Raw genomic sequence first — 16,311 nt, 5'->3', positions numbered from 1 at the left:
AAGGAGCATCTTACACCTCCTTTGGTCGATACTTATCTCCACTCCGCCACCCAGTTGGTAGCTGGTATATACTTCCTTAAATAATGAGACCAAAATTTTGCACTTTAGGCACTTGCTGCTGTCTCCAAAATCTGGATTTGAAAGAGAAATTTCACTTGCTTCTGCAGCCTTCCTCTCATCACAGAGGGGTGTGCAGGTTTTAGAGAGGGTATCAAAGTGATTTACCAGGATGCTGCCTGGATTAGAAAATCCCAGGATAAGAACGTCAGGTACCAGACAACATGCAACAAAGAAAGATCTTTATCTTTAGCTCAGGATTCTTATCCTCTGGGGCACGAGCAATAAGGAGAGGTGAGTTGGAAAAAGTTTGTCCTTTTGTGAACAGCTAAACAAACTGGATCTACATTACTTGAAATTTACAATGAGGTGTGGTCTTACTAAACATAAATGACCCTCAAGGGGTATGACAATGAAGATAACCAGATATTTCAACTGATTGTACGATTTCAAATGAGGGGGTAGAGATAAAAGATTAAAAGGTGGTTTAAAACAAGGTTGTATAGGGACTTCTCTCAGTTCTGTGTAGGAACTTCTATAACCTGGAGAGTTATAGAAGTTAGGTCAATGGAGATACTTAAAGGGGAAATAGTTTTTTTTTTAAAAAAAGACCAGGGAACTAAAGACTAGGGGAAACTGAAAGAAGAGACCTTGATGAAGGGTCTCAACCCGAAACTTCAACTCTTTATTCCTCTCCATAGATGCTGCCCGACCCGAGCTCCTCCAGCATTTTGTGAGTGTTTCTCTGGATTTCAAGCATCTGCAGAATCACTTATGTTCAGAGGAAGAGACGAGGCCTGGGGCAGATCAGCCATGATTATTTGTGTAGGGATGTGGGGGAAAAGCAGGCATGGGGGCTGAGTGGCCGAAACCTTCCTCTACGCTCTTATATTTATTCCCCTCCTCCTGAGCAACCATATTCATACTTGGACAGTACACACAAAATGCTGGAGGAACTCAGCAAGTCAGGCAACATCTCTAAATGGAAGTTTCCTGGAAAAAATCAGCTCCAAGCATAACAGCAAGGCCCACCATTTGGAGTGGAGCCTGAACAAGCTTTGCCCATTAAAAGCTGGAAAAGACAACTGGTTAAAGCACAACCCATGTTTCAGACAGATGTCAAAGTAGCTAACAGTTTTCAGAACACTTCTAAAATTCAAAAACATTTAAAAAGCTAAAACAATAATTACAAAAGTAAAAATTACAAAATTTTAAAACTAAAAACACAAAGACAAAAAATAAACCCATAATGTGTTCAAGTAACCTCCAAGAGGCCTACAACCTCGTTGTTGGGCTTGGAGGTTTGTATGCCACAATGACCCGAAGAACTATGTTGGCTGGAGCCAGAGCTTTATGTTTTGGCTCTTGGGAGGGTCACCCATGCCAAACAGGTCAAAAAGGTAGAGATCAGGCTAAGAGTGGTCCACCGGTGCTCCAGATCAGGGGTTCAGCTCAGGGCTAACAACCCTGACTAGTCAAACAAAATTGTTACAGAAATAACAATGAAGAACCCTTCCACATGAGTGCGATGGTATTTCTGAGACTCCACCCAGGACTTGCATGACCGACAGTAAACTGAGAGGAAGCTACTGACACAGTGAAGGAAGTCCTGAATACTGCCAGAGATGGAGGACCTTCATTTCTGCCCTAAAGACCAGCGGCGTAACAGGCAATAAGTAGTAAGTATTCAAGTAAAACCAAACAATTAAAGTGAATTAAATACAATGAAACTCACTTTAAATCCCTCACAGTCACTCCCTGTATTGGAATCAATAAGGGACAACTCCCTATGGTTCAACCTGATGCAGGTTGTTCGAGCAAATTCTCCACTGTAGGGGACATGGAATTAGTCCATTTTTATGCTCCAGTATTGGACTTTACATTGATTACAATATCAGAATACAGATGGAGAAAACACTTTAAACAGTTGCCAGCAAAGTGGGAAAATACGGTGAACATTTGCCAGCAAGTCCAGTGCTTCCATACGTGTACACACACGCACAGAAATCTCAGACTTTCTGGCACTGACATTGAGAAATGTTGTTTGACCTGCAAGGAAGTGCTGACTGAAACGTGGTCTATTTTCTGCTGAGTGCTGCACAGTTATAAAGCTTTCCATTTACGTTGAACCACTCTACCTTCTACTGGTAGAAATCAACTACTGCAGTTAATTGTCTATCAAAGTACAGGTGAATTCACATTTTCAGGTTCAGTTGAAAGATCTTTTAACTATATGAAAAATGTACATGATAAATAAATAGAGAAAAAACTGAATTAAATTAAGTTGTGCAAAAAGGAATAAATAAGAAGTGAGATGATGCTCATGGGTTCAATGTCTATTTAGAAATCGGATGCCAGAGGAGAAGCAGTTCCTGAATTGCTGAGTGTGTTCTTTCAGGCTTCTGTACCTCTTTCCCGACAGTAACAATGAGAAGAGGGCATTTCCTGGGTGGTGGGGGTCCTTAATGATGGACGCCACCTTCCTAAGGCACCGCTCCTTGAAGATGTCTTGGGTACTATGGAAGCTAGTACCCATGATGGACATGACTAATTTTACAAGTTTCCGCAACTTACTTTGATCTTGTGCAGTGGCCAACCATCCCCATACCAGATGGTGATGCAGCCAGTCAGAATGCTCTCCATGGTACAGCTATAGTTTGAGTGTTTTAATTGATAAACTAAATCTGAGCTATACTGACAGAAGGTTTCTGAACTAGTCACCTCTTTCACCCCCCCCCCACTTTACAGTGGTGCTCTCAAATTCTTAACTCCTCCTTTCCTAGTTATTCCTTTTTATCTCTTTATGCACTAATTCAAATTTCCACTACAAATCTTTGCCTTGCGATCATTGTCATTTTTATTGTTGCATTCATTATTACCATGTAGGTTTACTCTGCAAGCTTCATGAGGGCAAGGAATTTCATTGCAGCCTGGTGTCTACGACAGTAAACGCTTAAAACTGAACTCCCCACTGTGGATTTAATTGTCTATTTACATAGTGTGTGTGCTTGGACTTGTGGGAGGGGTTTGAAGTAGTTGCCTGAAGATGGAAGAATAGTTTCGCGCCCTGTCTGCTCTGCGGTACCTCACACAATACATACGCATCCAGGAAACTACGCTGCTTCCCTTTGCTCACAGAGAGGCAGACCAGAACTTAAGTACTCAAATGCATGTGGGGTAGGCTGGAAGCATCAAAGGGCTATCGCAACAATGATTCATTAAACAGAAACATACACAGACAGGGTCACATTATCCTATAGTATAATGAACTACCTAATTAGACCCAAGCATCAGACAAACAGACTAAATAATAATTCAATGATTTACCTCCACCTCTCTGGCAACACAAGTTGCAACTCCTAGGTATTTCAGTAACAAGGAAGCAATTGCACCCTCAGATTTAAATAATCTAGAAACATTAAAGACGACAATAGCCCTCCCCCCACCCACCTCCTCTATCTCTCAATGACCTTTCACTTCCTCTCACCTGCCCATTACTTTCTTCTGGTGCCCTCCTCTTTCCTCGTCTCCTATTGTCCACTCTTCTCTCCCATCAGATTCTTTCTTCTCCAGCCGTTGACCTTTCCCACCCACCTGGCTTCACCTATCACCTTCCAGTAAGCCTCTTCCCACCAACCCCCAACGACCTTTTTATTCAGACCTGATGAAGGGTCTCAGCCCAAAATGTCAACTGTTCACTTCCATAAATGCTGCCTGACCTGCTGGATTCCTCAAGCATTTTGTGTGTTTTGCAATTATTTCTACATCCTGTTAGCTTAAGCTGGACAGATGCATATTTGAAAATAACAATCCCTGTTCTGAAGATTGCAAGAATGCTCACTGACTTATTAAATTTGTTTTTAATCACAGAGGAGCTTGAGCCCTGTGAAAGCTATTTGGGATACTGAACTGCCCAATTCTATATTTTTCTCCAGAGAAATAGGAAGCAGGTAGGCATGAAAAAATGCAACATTTCAAGAGAATCAACTTTGCTCAGTCAGTACCAGTCACATTAGAACATCGTCAGTTCACACTGATGCTGGTCCACTACGTTCGAGGGAATGCGATGCTGTCACTCATGTATCTTTCTAGGGAGACACAAATCCAACTCCAACCAATGTAAGACGTAGGACATAGAAGCTGAATTAATCCCCAAGACCATGATGTACAGGAGCAGAAGTAGGCCATTTGGCCCAGAGTTTGCCCTGCCATTCAATCATGGGCTGATCCAATTCTACCAGTCATCCCCACTCTCCTGCCTTCTCCCCATACCCTTTGATGCCCTGGCTAATCAAGAGCCTATCTATCTCCGCATTAAATGCACTCAATGACTTGGCCTCCACATCTGCTTCTGGCAACAAATTCCACAGATTTACCACCCGCTGACTAAAGTAATTTCTCCGCACCTCTGTCCTAACTGGACACCCTTCAATCTTGAAGTCATGCCCTCTTGTCCTAGAATCCCCTACCATGGGAATAACTTTGCCAAATCTAATCTGCTGAGGCCTTCTAACATTTGGAATGTTTCTATGAGATCCCCCTTCATTTTCCTGAACTCCAGGAAATACAGCCTAAGAGCTGCCAGACGTTGTTCATACAGTAACCCTTTCATTCCTGGAATCATTCTCGTGAATCTTCTCTGAACCCTCTCCAATGTCAGTATATCCTTTCTAAAATAAGGAGCCCAAAACTGCACACAATACTCCAAGTGTGGTCTCACGAGTGCCTTATAGAGCCTCAACATCACATCCCTGCACTTATATTCTATACCTCTAGAAATGAATGCTAACATTGCATTTGTCTTCTTCACAACCGGCTCAACCTACAGGTTAACCTTTAGGGTATCCTGCACAAGGACTCCCAAGTCCCTTTGCATCTCTGCATTTTGAAATCTCTCTCCATCTAAATAATAGCCTGCTCATTTATTTCTTCCACCAAAGTGCATGACCATATACTTTCCAACATTGTATTTTACTTGCCACTTCTTTGCCCAATCCCCTATAAACTATCTAAGTCTCTCTGCATGCTCTGTTTCCTCAACACTACCCGATCCTCCACCTATCTTTCTATCATCGGCAAATTTAGCCACAAATCCATTAATCCCATAGTCCAAATCATTGATATATATCGTAAAAAGCAGTGGTCCCAACATCAACCCCTCTGGAACCCCACTGGTAAACGGCAGCCAGCCAGAATTATTCCCATTCTGTTTTCTGCGATCAGCCAATACTCCACCCATGCTAGTAACTCCCCTGTAATTCCATGGACTCTTATCTTGCTAAGGAGCCTCATGTGCGGCACCTTGTCAAAGGCCTTCTGAAAATCCAAGTACACCACATCTACTGCATCTCCTTTGGTTACCCTGCTTGTAATTTCCTCAAAAAATTGCAGTAGGTTTGTCAGGCAGGATTTTCCTTTCAGGAAACCATGCTGGCTTCGGCCTATCTTGTCATGTGCCTCCAGGTATTCTGTAATCTCATCCCTAACAATCGATTCCAACAACTTCCCAACCACTGATGTCAGGCTAACAGGTCTATAGTTTCCTTTCTGCCGCCTCCCACCCTTCTTAAATAGCGGAGTAACATTTGCAGCTTTCCAGTCATCCGGTACAATACCAAAATCTATCGGTTCTTGAAGATCATTGTTAATCCCTCTGCAATCTTGCCAACTACTTCCTTCAGAACCCGAGGGTACATTCCATCAAGTCCAGGAGATTTAATCAGACCATTAAGCTTCCTGAGCACCTTCACAGTCGTAATTTTCACTGCACATACTTCACTTCCCTGACACTCTTGAACGTCCGGTACACTGGAGATGTTTTCCACTGTGAAGACTGATGCAAAATACGCATTCAGTTCCGCTGCCATCTCTGCATCTCTCATTACAATATCTCCAGCGTCATTTCTATTGATCCTATATCTACCCTCAACTGTCTTTTACCCTTTATACTCAAAAAAGCTCTTAGTATCTTCTTTGATATTAGTCACCAGCTTCCTTTCATAATTCATCTTTTCCTTCCTAATGACCTTCTTAGTTTCCTTCTGCAAGTTTTTAAAAGCTTCCCAATCCTCTATCAACCTACTAACTTTGGCTTCCTTGTAGGCCTCTCTTTTGCTTTTACTTTGGCTCTGACTTCACTTGTCAGCCACGGTACTGTCCTTCTTCCATTCAAAAATTTCTTATTTGGAATACTGTATATTTGTCTTGAACTTCCCTCATTTTTCACAGAAACTCCAGCCATTGCTGCTCTGCTGTCCTTCCTGCTAGTGTCCCTTTCCAGTCAACATTAGCCAGTTCCCTTCTCATGCCATTGTAATTTCCCTTATTCCACTGAAATACTGACACATTGGAATTTAGTTTCTACTTCTCAAATTTCAAAGTGAACTCAATCATATTATGATCACTGTTCCCTAAGGGTTCCTTAACCCTTAAGCTCTCTTATCACCTCCGGATCATTGCACAACACCCAATCCAGCACAGCTGATCTCCTAATGGGCTCAACAACAAGCTGTTCTAAAAAGACATCCCTTAGACATTCTACAAATTCTCTCTCTTGAGGTCTAGTACTGGCCTGGTTTTCCCAATCCACTTTCATGTTAAAATCCCCAACGATTACCATGACATTGCCCTTCTGACATGCTTTTTCTATCTCCTGCTGTAATTCGTAATCCACATCCCGGCTGCTGTTTGGAGGCCCGGATACAACTGCCATTAGGGTCCTGTTATCCTTGTCATTTCTTAACTCAACCCACTGAGACTCTAACCTTCTGATTCTATGTCATCTCTTTCTAATGATTTAATATTATTTCTTATGCACAGAATCACACCACTCTCTGCCTACTAACCTATCTTTCCGATACACTTGCTACACTCAATCCATTCAATCATGGCTAATTTATTTTCCCTCTCAATCCTATTCCCTTAACTTCCCTTCATAATGTCTGATGCCTTCACTTATCAAGAAACTATCAACCTCCATGTTAAATATACCCAAGGACTTGGCCTACTCTGCAATGAATTCCTCGGACTCACCATCCTCTAGCTAAAGAAATTCCTCCTTGTCACCATTTTAAAAGAACATCCTTCTATGAGGCTGTGCCCTCCGGTCCTAGACTTTTCCACTACTGGAAATATCTTCACCACGTCCAATCTATTAAGCCTTTCAATATTTGATAGGTTGTAGTCTGATCCCCCTTCATTCTTCTAAACTCCAGCAAGTACAGGGCCAGAATACTATATTAATCTCATTTTTCTTTTATTTTACCCAAACTCTCATCAACTTCCCTGATTCTTACTCATCTACACATAAGGGGCAACTGCAGTGACCCTTTAATATACCAGCTCGCACCTGTACGGGATGTGGGAGGAAATCGGGCAGGAGGAGAACACCTACACAACCACAGGAAAAACATGCAAATTCACAAAACAGCACCAAAGGTCAGGATTGAACCGTGGGCTCTAACACTGTAAGATAAACGCTCAGCTTGGAAGAAGAACCTTTCAAAGCAACATACATAAAATTCTGGAGGAATTTCGCAGGTCAGGCTGCATCTATGGAAATGAATAAACAGCCAACATTTCAGGCTGAGATCCTTCTTCAGGACCCCAAGTTCCTCCAGCATCTTGTGTGTGCGTTGTTTTGGATTTCTAGCATCCACAAACTTTCTCTTATTTAAGAAGAACCTTTTGAAAAATGTAGCCCTGATCCATTACCTGGATGCTGAGTAGTCTCTCAAGCCTCTCTTGGTCAAGCTGCAGCTTTTCTTCCCTACGTCGAGCGTTGAGCTCCTGCAGCCTGCGCACCTGCTGTTGCCTCCGCTCCATCTTCTCCTCAACCGTCAAGGTGCTAGCCAGGAGCTTGTTGTTGAAGGGAAGCTGCATTCGGTGAATATTTTTCTCATAGAAGTCTGGGAGCTTCCACAGGCCAAGTTCTGGAGAAGGGATCAAAGCCATTTCTCAGTTGAAGCACAAAATTCAGCTTCTATCTACCTGTTGTAAGACTCTTGAACTGATCTCTAAAACAATAAATATTAAAATCTTGATCTCTCAATTCACAGTCATTGTCCTTTGTACTGGATTTGGGGTTTTGTTCTTGATGCCATTTGCGCAATTTGTTTTGCATGCGAGGGGGTTGAGGGTTTGTTGTTCTTGTTGCCATTTGCACAATTTGTTTTTATTTTGCATGTGTTGGGGTTTGATGTTCTTGCTGCTGCTTGCATGATTTTTTGGGGTTTTTTTTTGCACATGGGAGAGGGTTGATATTTTTCTTTGAACAGTCTCCATGGTTTTCTTTGCGTAACACGCTGTAAGGTTTTTCTGCTAATGTAATGGCCTCTCTGTATTCACTGCTAATGTAACAGTTTCTCTGCAGCAGCAATGTTTGGGTTATGACTGGAGATAACAGGGCTTGGAATGTGGTGGGGGGCCTAGCCAATGAGAGAAATGTTGTTGTGTCTTGTGAGTCTGGAAGAGAGATTTTCGCAGTCTGTTGCCAGGGAGAGATGAGGAGAGAAGACACGAATGGAGAGACCACCGGATGGAGCCGACTGAGGAGCAAGGGTCCGAGGGGCAGCTACACTTGGAGGGTGACGGGAACAAATGAACGAACATTGAGCTCCAACATTGCACAATAGACTGTTTCATGAGAATGGGCCTTTTTCTCTTTTTTTTTGTTTTCTTTACTAACCATATAGTCAAAGAAAGAATTATAAAGCTCAATCGTTTAATCACATAGTGTGTACTGTTTGTTATCTCGGGGTACTGATTTGTAACAGGGGACCCATCGCGCAACATCCACCCAAACGAGATTTCTTAAGTTTGTCCAGGCCAGGGGCTATCACCCCCTATATTAAGCCGCTAGCCGAAGCGAGAGTTACATTTGTTTCATAGCTGTCTGGAGAAGATGAAGTTTAGAGTTATATACTGTGTAAGGGTTTCTTCTTTCATGTTACTTGCTAAGGCTAATAATGAAATGGCTTCTCTGTAATGTTAACTGATCAGGTAATGTTCTCTGTAGCAGCATGTTTGGGTTATAGTTAGTGATAATGGGACTTGTATTCATTTGCTAACCAATTGGGATAGATGTTATTCTTTCTGTCATGTGAAAGCTGTTAGTTTACGTGGGCTTGGGGGAGAAGGCGCGAGGAGGATGAAGAGAGAAGACGTGGCTTGAGGAGACGGTGGCAGGACCCGCTGGGCCTGGGCTCGGGGCGGGAGCCCAGGGGTCGACGACAAGCGGAGGAGGATCAGTGAAAAGGAATCCGTAAGCTCCAACGTTTCTGCACTGGACATGTTTATGAGATTATTGGCGCCTTTTATTTGTTTTCCTTTTCTTTTGTTTCTCTACTAACCCCATACTTAAATATAAAATCTTAATCGTTTAACCACACATTGTGGACTGAATGTTATTTCGGGGTACTGATGTTACACAAGGGACACAACACGCAGCATCCACCCAAACAAGAGTGCTAAAGTTTGGCCGGGTAGGGGACGCCACCCCCGAGCATGCCACTAGGCAAAGCGAGGCGTACAACTGCATACATATTTGATAATAAATGTACCTTGAACCTTGACCGCCTGCACTACACTTCCTCTGTAACGGTAACACTATATTCTGCATTTTTAAAAATCTTTTTGTACTCCTGCAATATACTTCTGTATGGAATAATCTATCTGAATGGCACGCATACAAAAGCTTTGCACTGTATCTAGGTACATGTGACAATAATCAATATTAGTTCTAAAAAAAAATTCAATGTCAGAGTCCAGCTTCCTCTATCCAAAAACAGTTATTAACTTTTTTTTAAATCATATGCAAGATTTTTCTTCATCCTGATATTTGGGGCAATAAACTTATTTTCAGGCAACATGACCACTGATGTCATCATTGGTCCAATTGCTCACCATACTTGTCTTTGAATAGTCAAAGACAGTGTGAATACAATGGTCCCAGGATGTCAGGAAGGGAGCTCCAAGATTTTGATTTATACTTTTGCTGCTGACCACTACAAAAGCCTTGTGATTTATAACCAGCCTTTAACCTTGAATTGATACACGCTTGGATTTCCAGGATTTCTGTTCTGATTGTTAAAACACAATTGGACAAAGCAGCTGAACAACAAGCCTGGATATTACACGAAGAACATCTACAGGGAGTTAGGAAGGAAGTTGAGAAGCAGGACCACAAAGATAGTCATCTCAGGACTACTGCCACGTGACAGTGAGTATAGGAATAGAGTGAGGTGGAGGATGAAAGCGTGGCTGAGGGATTGGAGCAGGGGGCAGGGATTCAGATTTCTGGACCACTGGGACCTCTTTTGGGGTAGGAGTGACCTGTACAAAAAGGACGGCTTACACTTGAATCCCGGGGGATCAATATCCTGGCGGAGAGGTTTACTAAGGCTATTGGGGAGACTAAACTAAGATTGCTGGGAGGTGGGAACTAAACTGAAGAGACGGAGGAAAGGAAGGTTGGCTCACAAATAGAGAAAGCTTGGAGACAGTGCAGGAAGGAGGATAGGCAGGTGATTGAGAAGGGATGCACCCAGACCAATAGTTTGAGATGTATTATGAACAAAGCAGATGAGCTTACAGCATGGATGAATTCTTGGAGCTATGATGTTGTGGCTATTACAGAGACTTGGATAGCTCAGGGGCAGGAATGGTTGCCTTGAGTGCCAGGCTTTAGATGTTTCAGAAAGGACAGGGAGGGAGGTAAAAGAGGTGGGGGCGTGGCACTGTTGATCAGAGATAGCGTCACAGCCGTAAAGGAGGAAGACATGGAGGGATTGTCTATGGATTCTCTGTGGGTGGAAGTAACTCTACCGGGTGTTTTTTTAATATACAGACCACCCAATATTAACAGGAACATCAAGGAGCAGATATGGAGACAGATTCTGGAAAGGTGTAATAATAACAGGGTTATCGTGGTGGAAGATTTTAATTTCCCAAATATCGATTGGCATGTCCCTAGAGCGAGGGGTTTAAATGGGGTGGAGTTTGTTAGGTGTGTTCAAGAAGGTTTCTTGACACAATATGTAGATAAGCCTACAAGAGGAGAGGCTGTACTTGATCTGGTATTGGGAAATAAACCTGGTCAGGTGTCAGATCTCTTAGTGGGAGAGCATTTTGGAGATAGCGATCACAACTCTATCTCCTTTACCATAGCATTGGAGAGGGATAAGGAACATACAAGTTAGGAAAGCGTTTAATTGGAGTAAGGGGAAATATGAGGCTATCAGGCAGGAACTTGAAAGCATAAACTGGAAACAGATGGTCTCAGGGAAATGTACGGAAGAAATGTAAATCTATATATTGGCAAGACCCGACGCAGACTGGGAGATCGTTTCACTGAATACCTACGCTCTGTCTGCCAGAGAAAGCAGGATCTCCCAGTGGCCACACATTTTAATTCCACGTCCTATTCCCATTCTGATATGTCTATCCACGGCCTCCTCTACTATAAAGATGAAGCCACACTCAGGTTGGAGGAACAACACCTTATATTCCGTCTGGGTAGCCTCCAACCTGATGGCATGAACATTGACTTCTCAAACTTCTGCTAATGTCCCACCTCCCCCTCGTACCCCATCCGTTATTTATTTATATACACACATTCTCTCTCTCTCTCTCTCCTTTTTCTCCCTCTGTCCCTCCCACTATACCCCTTGCCCATCCTCTGGGTTCCCCCCCCCATTGTCTTTCTCCCCAGACCTCCTGTCCCATGATCCTCTCATATCCCTTTTGCAAATCACCTGTCCAGCTCTTGACTCCATCCCTCCCCCTCCTATCTTCTCCTATCATTTTGGATCTCCCCCTTCCCTTCCCACTTTCAAATCTCTTACTAACTCTTCCTTCAGTTAGTCCTGACGAAGGGTCTCGGCCCAAAACGTCGACTGTACCTCTTCCTATAGATGCTGCCTGGCCTGCTGCATTCACCAGCAACTTTGATGTGTGTTGCTTGAATTTCCAGCATCTGCAGAATTCCTCGTTTACAAGGATGCTGTCTGGATTGGGGAACATGCCTTATGAGAATAGGTTGAGTGAACTCGGCCTTTTCTCCTTGGAGCAACGGAGGATGAGAGATAACCTGATAGAGGTGTTTAAGATGATGAGAGGCATTGATCGTGTGGATAGTCAGAGGCTTTTTCCCAGGGTAGAAATGGCTAACACGAGAGGGCACAGTTTTAATGTGTTTGGAAGCAGTTACAGACGAGATATCAGGGGTAAGTTTCTTTGGTTTTTTTTTGCTACACAGAGAATGGTGAGAGCATGGAATGGGCTGCCGGCAACAGTAGTGGAGACAGATACGATAGGGTCTTTTAAGAGACTCCTGGACAGGTATATGGAGTTCAGAAAAATAGAGGGTTATGGGTAACCCTGGGTAATCTCCCAGGTTAAGGACATGCTTGGCATAGCTTTGTGGGCCGAAGGGCCTGAATCGTGCTGTAGATTTTCTAAGTTTCTATGGTTCTATGCATTTTGAGCAACAAACAATCTGCTAGAGGAACTCAACAAATCATGCAGATTTTGTGGGAGGAAAGGAAGTTTTGACTTTTTGGGCCGAAAGCCTCCATCAGAAGGGCAGTACAGTAAGGTAGTGGTTAGCACAATGCTTTACAGTACCAGTGACCAGGATTCAATTCCTGTTACTGTCTATAAGGAGTTTGTATATTATTCCCATGACTGCATGGGTTTCCTCCAAGTGCTCCGGTTTCCTCACACAGTCCAAAGGCGCACCAGTTGGTGGGTTAACTGATCATTGTAAATTATCCCGTGATTAGGTTAAGGTCAAATTGGGGTTGCTGGGCGGCATCGCTCGAAGGGCCGGAAGGGTCTATTCTACATTGTATCTCAATAAATAATAAAAGATCCTGATGCAGGGTTTCAATCCTGAATGCTAACAGTTCCTCTCCCCACATAAACGCTGCACGACCCACTGAGCTCCTCCAGCAGCTTGTTGATTCAGCTTTACTTGGTAATCACATGCCATGTTGAAACACACAGAGAAATGTGTCTTCTCCATTAACAACCACAATCTGAGGATGTGCTGGGTCAGCTTGTAAGTGTCGTCACACTTCCAGCACCAACATAGCGTGCCCACAATGTGCAGCAGGACAACATGCAGCCAACATACAACAAGCAACAACAAACCACTTTCTCAACACCCCCCCCCCCCCATTTAAACACACACATAGACAGGCTCCCAGCTCTAGGACAGGCCGCCTCTGACCTCCGGACTGCTGACCTTTGGGCTTCAAGTTGCTCCAGTTTACAGCATCTGCAGCGCCTTGTGAGTTTAGTAACCAAGTTTTGTCAGAGATCCAGTAATAAGAGTACAAAATGTAATTTAATCCAGAATTACAGAAAGTTCTGAATGATATTTAAATTCCATCAGATTAACAAGTCAAGCAGGGAGGGAGGGAGGGGTAGGGTCACTTAAGTTTGATAAGATCTCAATAAATGCTCTGGCAGGCTGACACATCGACCAGGAAAATGACATTCCGCTCCAGCTGATACTCCAGACAGTCTGTATTTCACCAGCCTATGATAATATAAGGAAATGCAAGGAAGAATATGGCTAGATAACATAGTCTTTGCCATTTAAAGAAAATCTGGTGTCATACCTTTTAGAGGTCTGGATTAGTAAGTAGATGGAGCTTGGAGCACAATGATTGAGCTTTCTACCACCTTTTCCTTCTCTCTTCAGGGGAATTCTGACACGCCTTTATGTTTTGCCATCACTAGTATATTTGCTGATAGACAAAGGTTCCCAGTTCACACAAGCAATTCTATAAATCTCATCATAATGTTCAAACTTCTCCAGAGCCATGACTTCCTCAGACCTAGAACACTCCTAAGGAATGTGTTCCTTTGATTCATGCCTCTTGTGCCTCCCCAGTACTGACAGCCATAGCTCCAGTCATCAAGTCCAAACTCCAGTACTCTTTCCAAACCATTCCATCTCTCTTGCTGCTTTCAAATGATGACACTTAAACTACAAGCTGCCCAAGATCAAACCTGTCCCTTGGCTTGATGTCAGTTTTTGTTTGTCACTTCAACCTCTCACTCAACTCCAAAACCGAAGAGTTGATTGTCGACAACAGAGAAAGAAGCCAAAGGTCCATGAGCCACTCCACATTATGGGATCAAAGGTGGAGAGGATCAGCTGCTTTAAATTCCTTACAATATCAAATCATCTGTCCTGGGACCAGCACACAAGTGTCATCACAAAAAAGGCACAACAGCACTTGTCTTTCTTGAACACTTGTGTAGATTTGGCATGTCACCAAAAACTTTGACAAACTTCTATATGTGCACAGTGAAGAGTATACCAACTGATTGCATCACAGCCTAATATGGAAACACCAATGCCCAGGAACAGAAAAGACAAAGAAAGTGGGCGATACAGCTCAGTTTTCACAGGCAAAGCCCTCCCCACCATTGAGTACATTTACATGCAGAACTGCCACAAGAAAGCAGCGTCCATCATCAAAGACTTCCACGTTTCTCACTACAGAAGCCTTAGGTCCCACACCACCAGGTTCAGGAACAATTTTTGCCCTACAATCATCAGGCTCTTGAAGATCACTGCAACTCTGAACTGATTTGACAACCTATGGGCTCACTTTCAAGGACTCTTGACGACTTATGTTCCCTGTATTATTTATTTTATTTGCCCTCTATTGCATATCGGCTGCTTGTCCGTCTTTATGTACAGTTTTTTGTAAAATCTACTTTCCTATAAATGCCTGCAAGAAAATAAATTTCAAAGTTATATACAGTAACATATACATACTTTAAAAATCTTACTTTGAACTTTGACTATAATGCACCACAGACCACCTCTTCATGTTAAAACTCCTTTATAAATACAGACCTTGTTGATCTTGTTCCCAAAAAAACTGGGATATCGGATGTACAATTGTAGAAGTGAACTGTTTACAGATGTTTCAATAACTGGTCAGATGAAGTATACAGCTATAAATATGACTGAAAATATGCCTGTGTAACCGTTTGAAAACCTGACATCTATAAAGATGATAAAATATAGTTCTGCTTGCAGCTCAGCAGAATCATAAACTAACAGGTGGAAAACATGTGTGGCATAAAATCGGACTAATTAATCAGGAACTGGAAACCAAGTGGTTGCCCTTATTGAAGAATTCTTTTATAAATAACCTCAATCCTTTTGCTAGGGTCTGGTTTTCATTGTTATGTGTATCAGATGACAGGGAGGTACCTCCCTAAAATAACTTAAGATGAACTTCACCAGAGCTTACATCGTCCAATACAAGACAGGTGTACTTTTAAAGCATGGTCGACATTGAAATAACAAAACTGATCCAAGCAAGCATTAAAGGGAAAAGCACAAAGCTATGTTATCAGAGAGGAATGAGGAAAGAATTGCATATCATCTTTCAGTACATCTCAAATTGCACTCATGAAGTACTTAATGCTGTAACTAAAGGGAAAAAAAACAGCCAATTTGTCTGCACCAAGTCCCACATATAAGCAATGTAATAATGACCTAGCAATTATTATTTTCTTGGTAATGTGAGGTAGTTAAAGGGAAAAGCAGTAACAGAATGCAGAATATAGTGTTACACTTACAGAGAAAGTGCAGTGCAGGCAGATAGTAAGGTGCAAGGTCATGATGAGTCAGATTGTGAGATCAAAAGTCCATCTTATCAAACAAGAGGTCCATTCAAGAAGCTGTCCTTGACCCCAATGGTACATGCTTTGCCTTTTGTATCTTCTACTGACGGGGCAGGAAGGAAAATGTCTAGGACCTCCTCGATAAGATGCTGAGGGTAAGCGTCGGGTTGTGTGATTAAGTCTCTGGACCCAAAACTTGCTCCTTTAGGGGCAAGAAAACATATCCTCAGGTGAATGTAACGTACTGCAAGGTACCATACAGGGGAGAAGGAAGACCTCCCAGTAGTCTTGGTTGAAATTTATTCCTAGTCTCATGTCAGTGGTAGGAAGGTTACTGGAAAGAATTCTTAGGGATAGGATTTGGAAAACCATAGCCTAGTTAGGGAGAGCCAGCATGGCTTTTTGCAGGGCAAGTTGTCTTACTAACTTGATTGGGTTTTTTGACAAGGTGACGCGGGTGACTCATGAAGGTAGAGCTGTGGATGTTGTCCATGTGGATTTTAGTAAGGTAGCTGGCGAGACCTCTCATGGGAGGCTCATCCAGAAGATTAAAGTCCATGTAATCAATGGTGAATTAACCGTTAGGATTCAGAACTG

At 42.7% G+C, this 16,311-nt stretch overlaps 1 protein-coding gene across 1 annotated transcript in view; it reads right to left on the bottom strand.

Annotated features, from left to right (window-relative positions):
• actr5 (actin related protein 5) overlaps positions 1 to 16,311 on the bottom strand; it is a 62,956-nt gene that overhangs the window by 29,042 nt on the left and 17,603 nt on the right. The window contains exon 4 of the mRNA XM_063041144.1: positions 7,771 to 7,988. Within this exon, the coding sequence (XP_062897214.1) occupies positions 7,771 to 7,988 (218 nt within the window). The remainder of the gene's footprint in view (positions 1 to 7,770; positions 7,989 to 16,311) is intronic.

Source organism: Mobula hypostoma, chromosome 2 (assembly GCF_963921235.1).
Source record: "Mobula hypostoma chromosome 2, sMobHyp1.1, whole genome shotgun sequence".
NCBI classification, from domain to species: domain Eukaryota; kingdom Metazoa; phylum Chordata; class Chondrichthyes; order Myliobatiformes; family Myliobatidae; genus Mobula; species Mobula hypostoma.
Note: the sequence above shows the minus strand (reverse complement) of the source record. Positions and strands in the feature narration are given on the sequence as shown.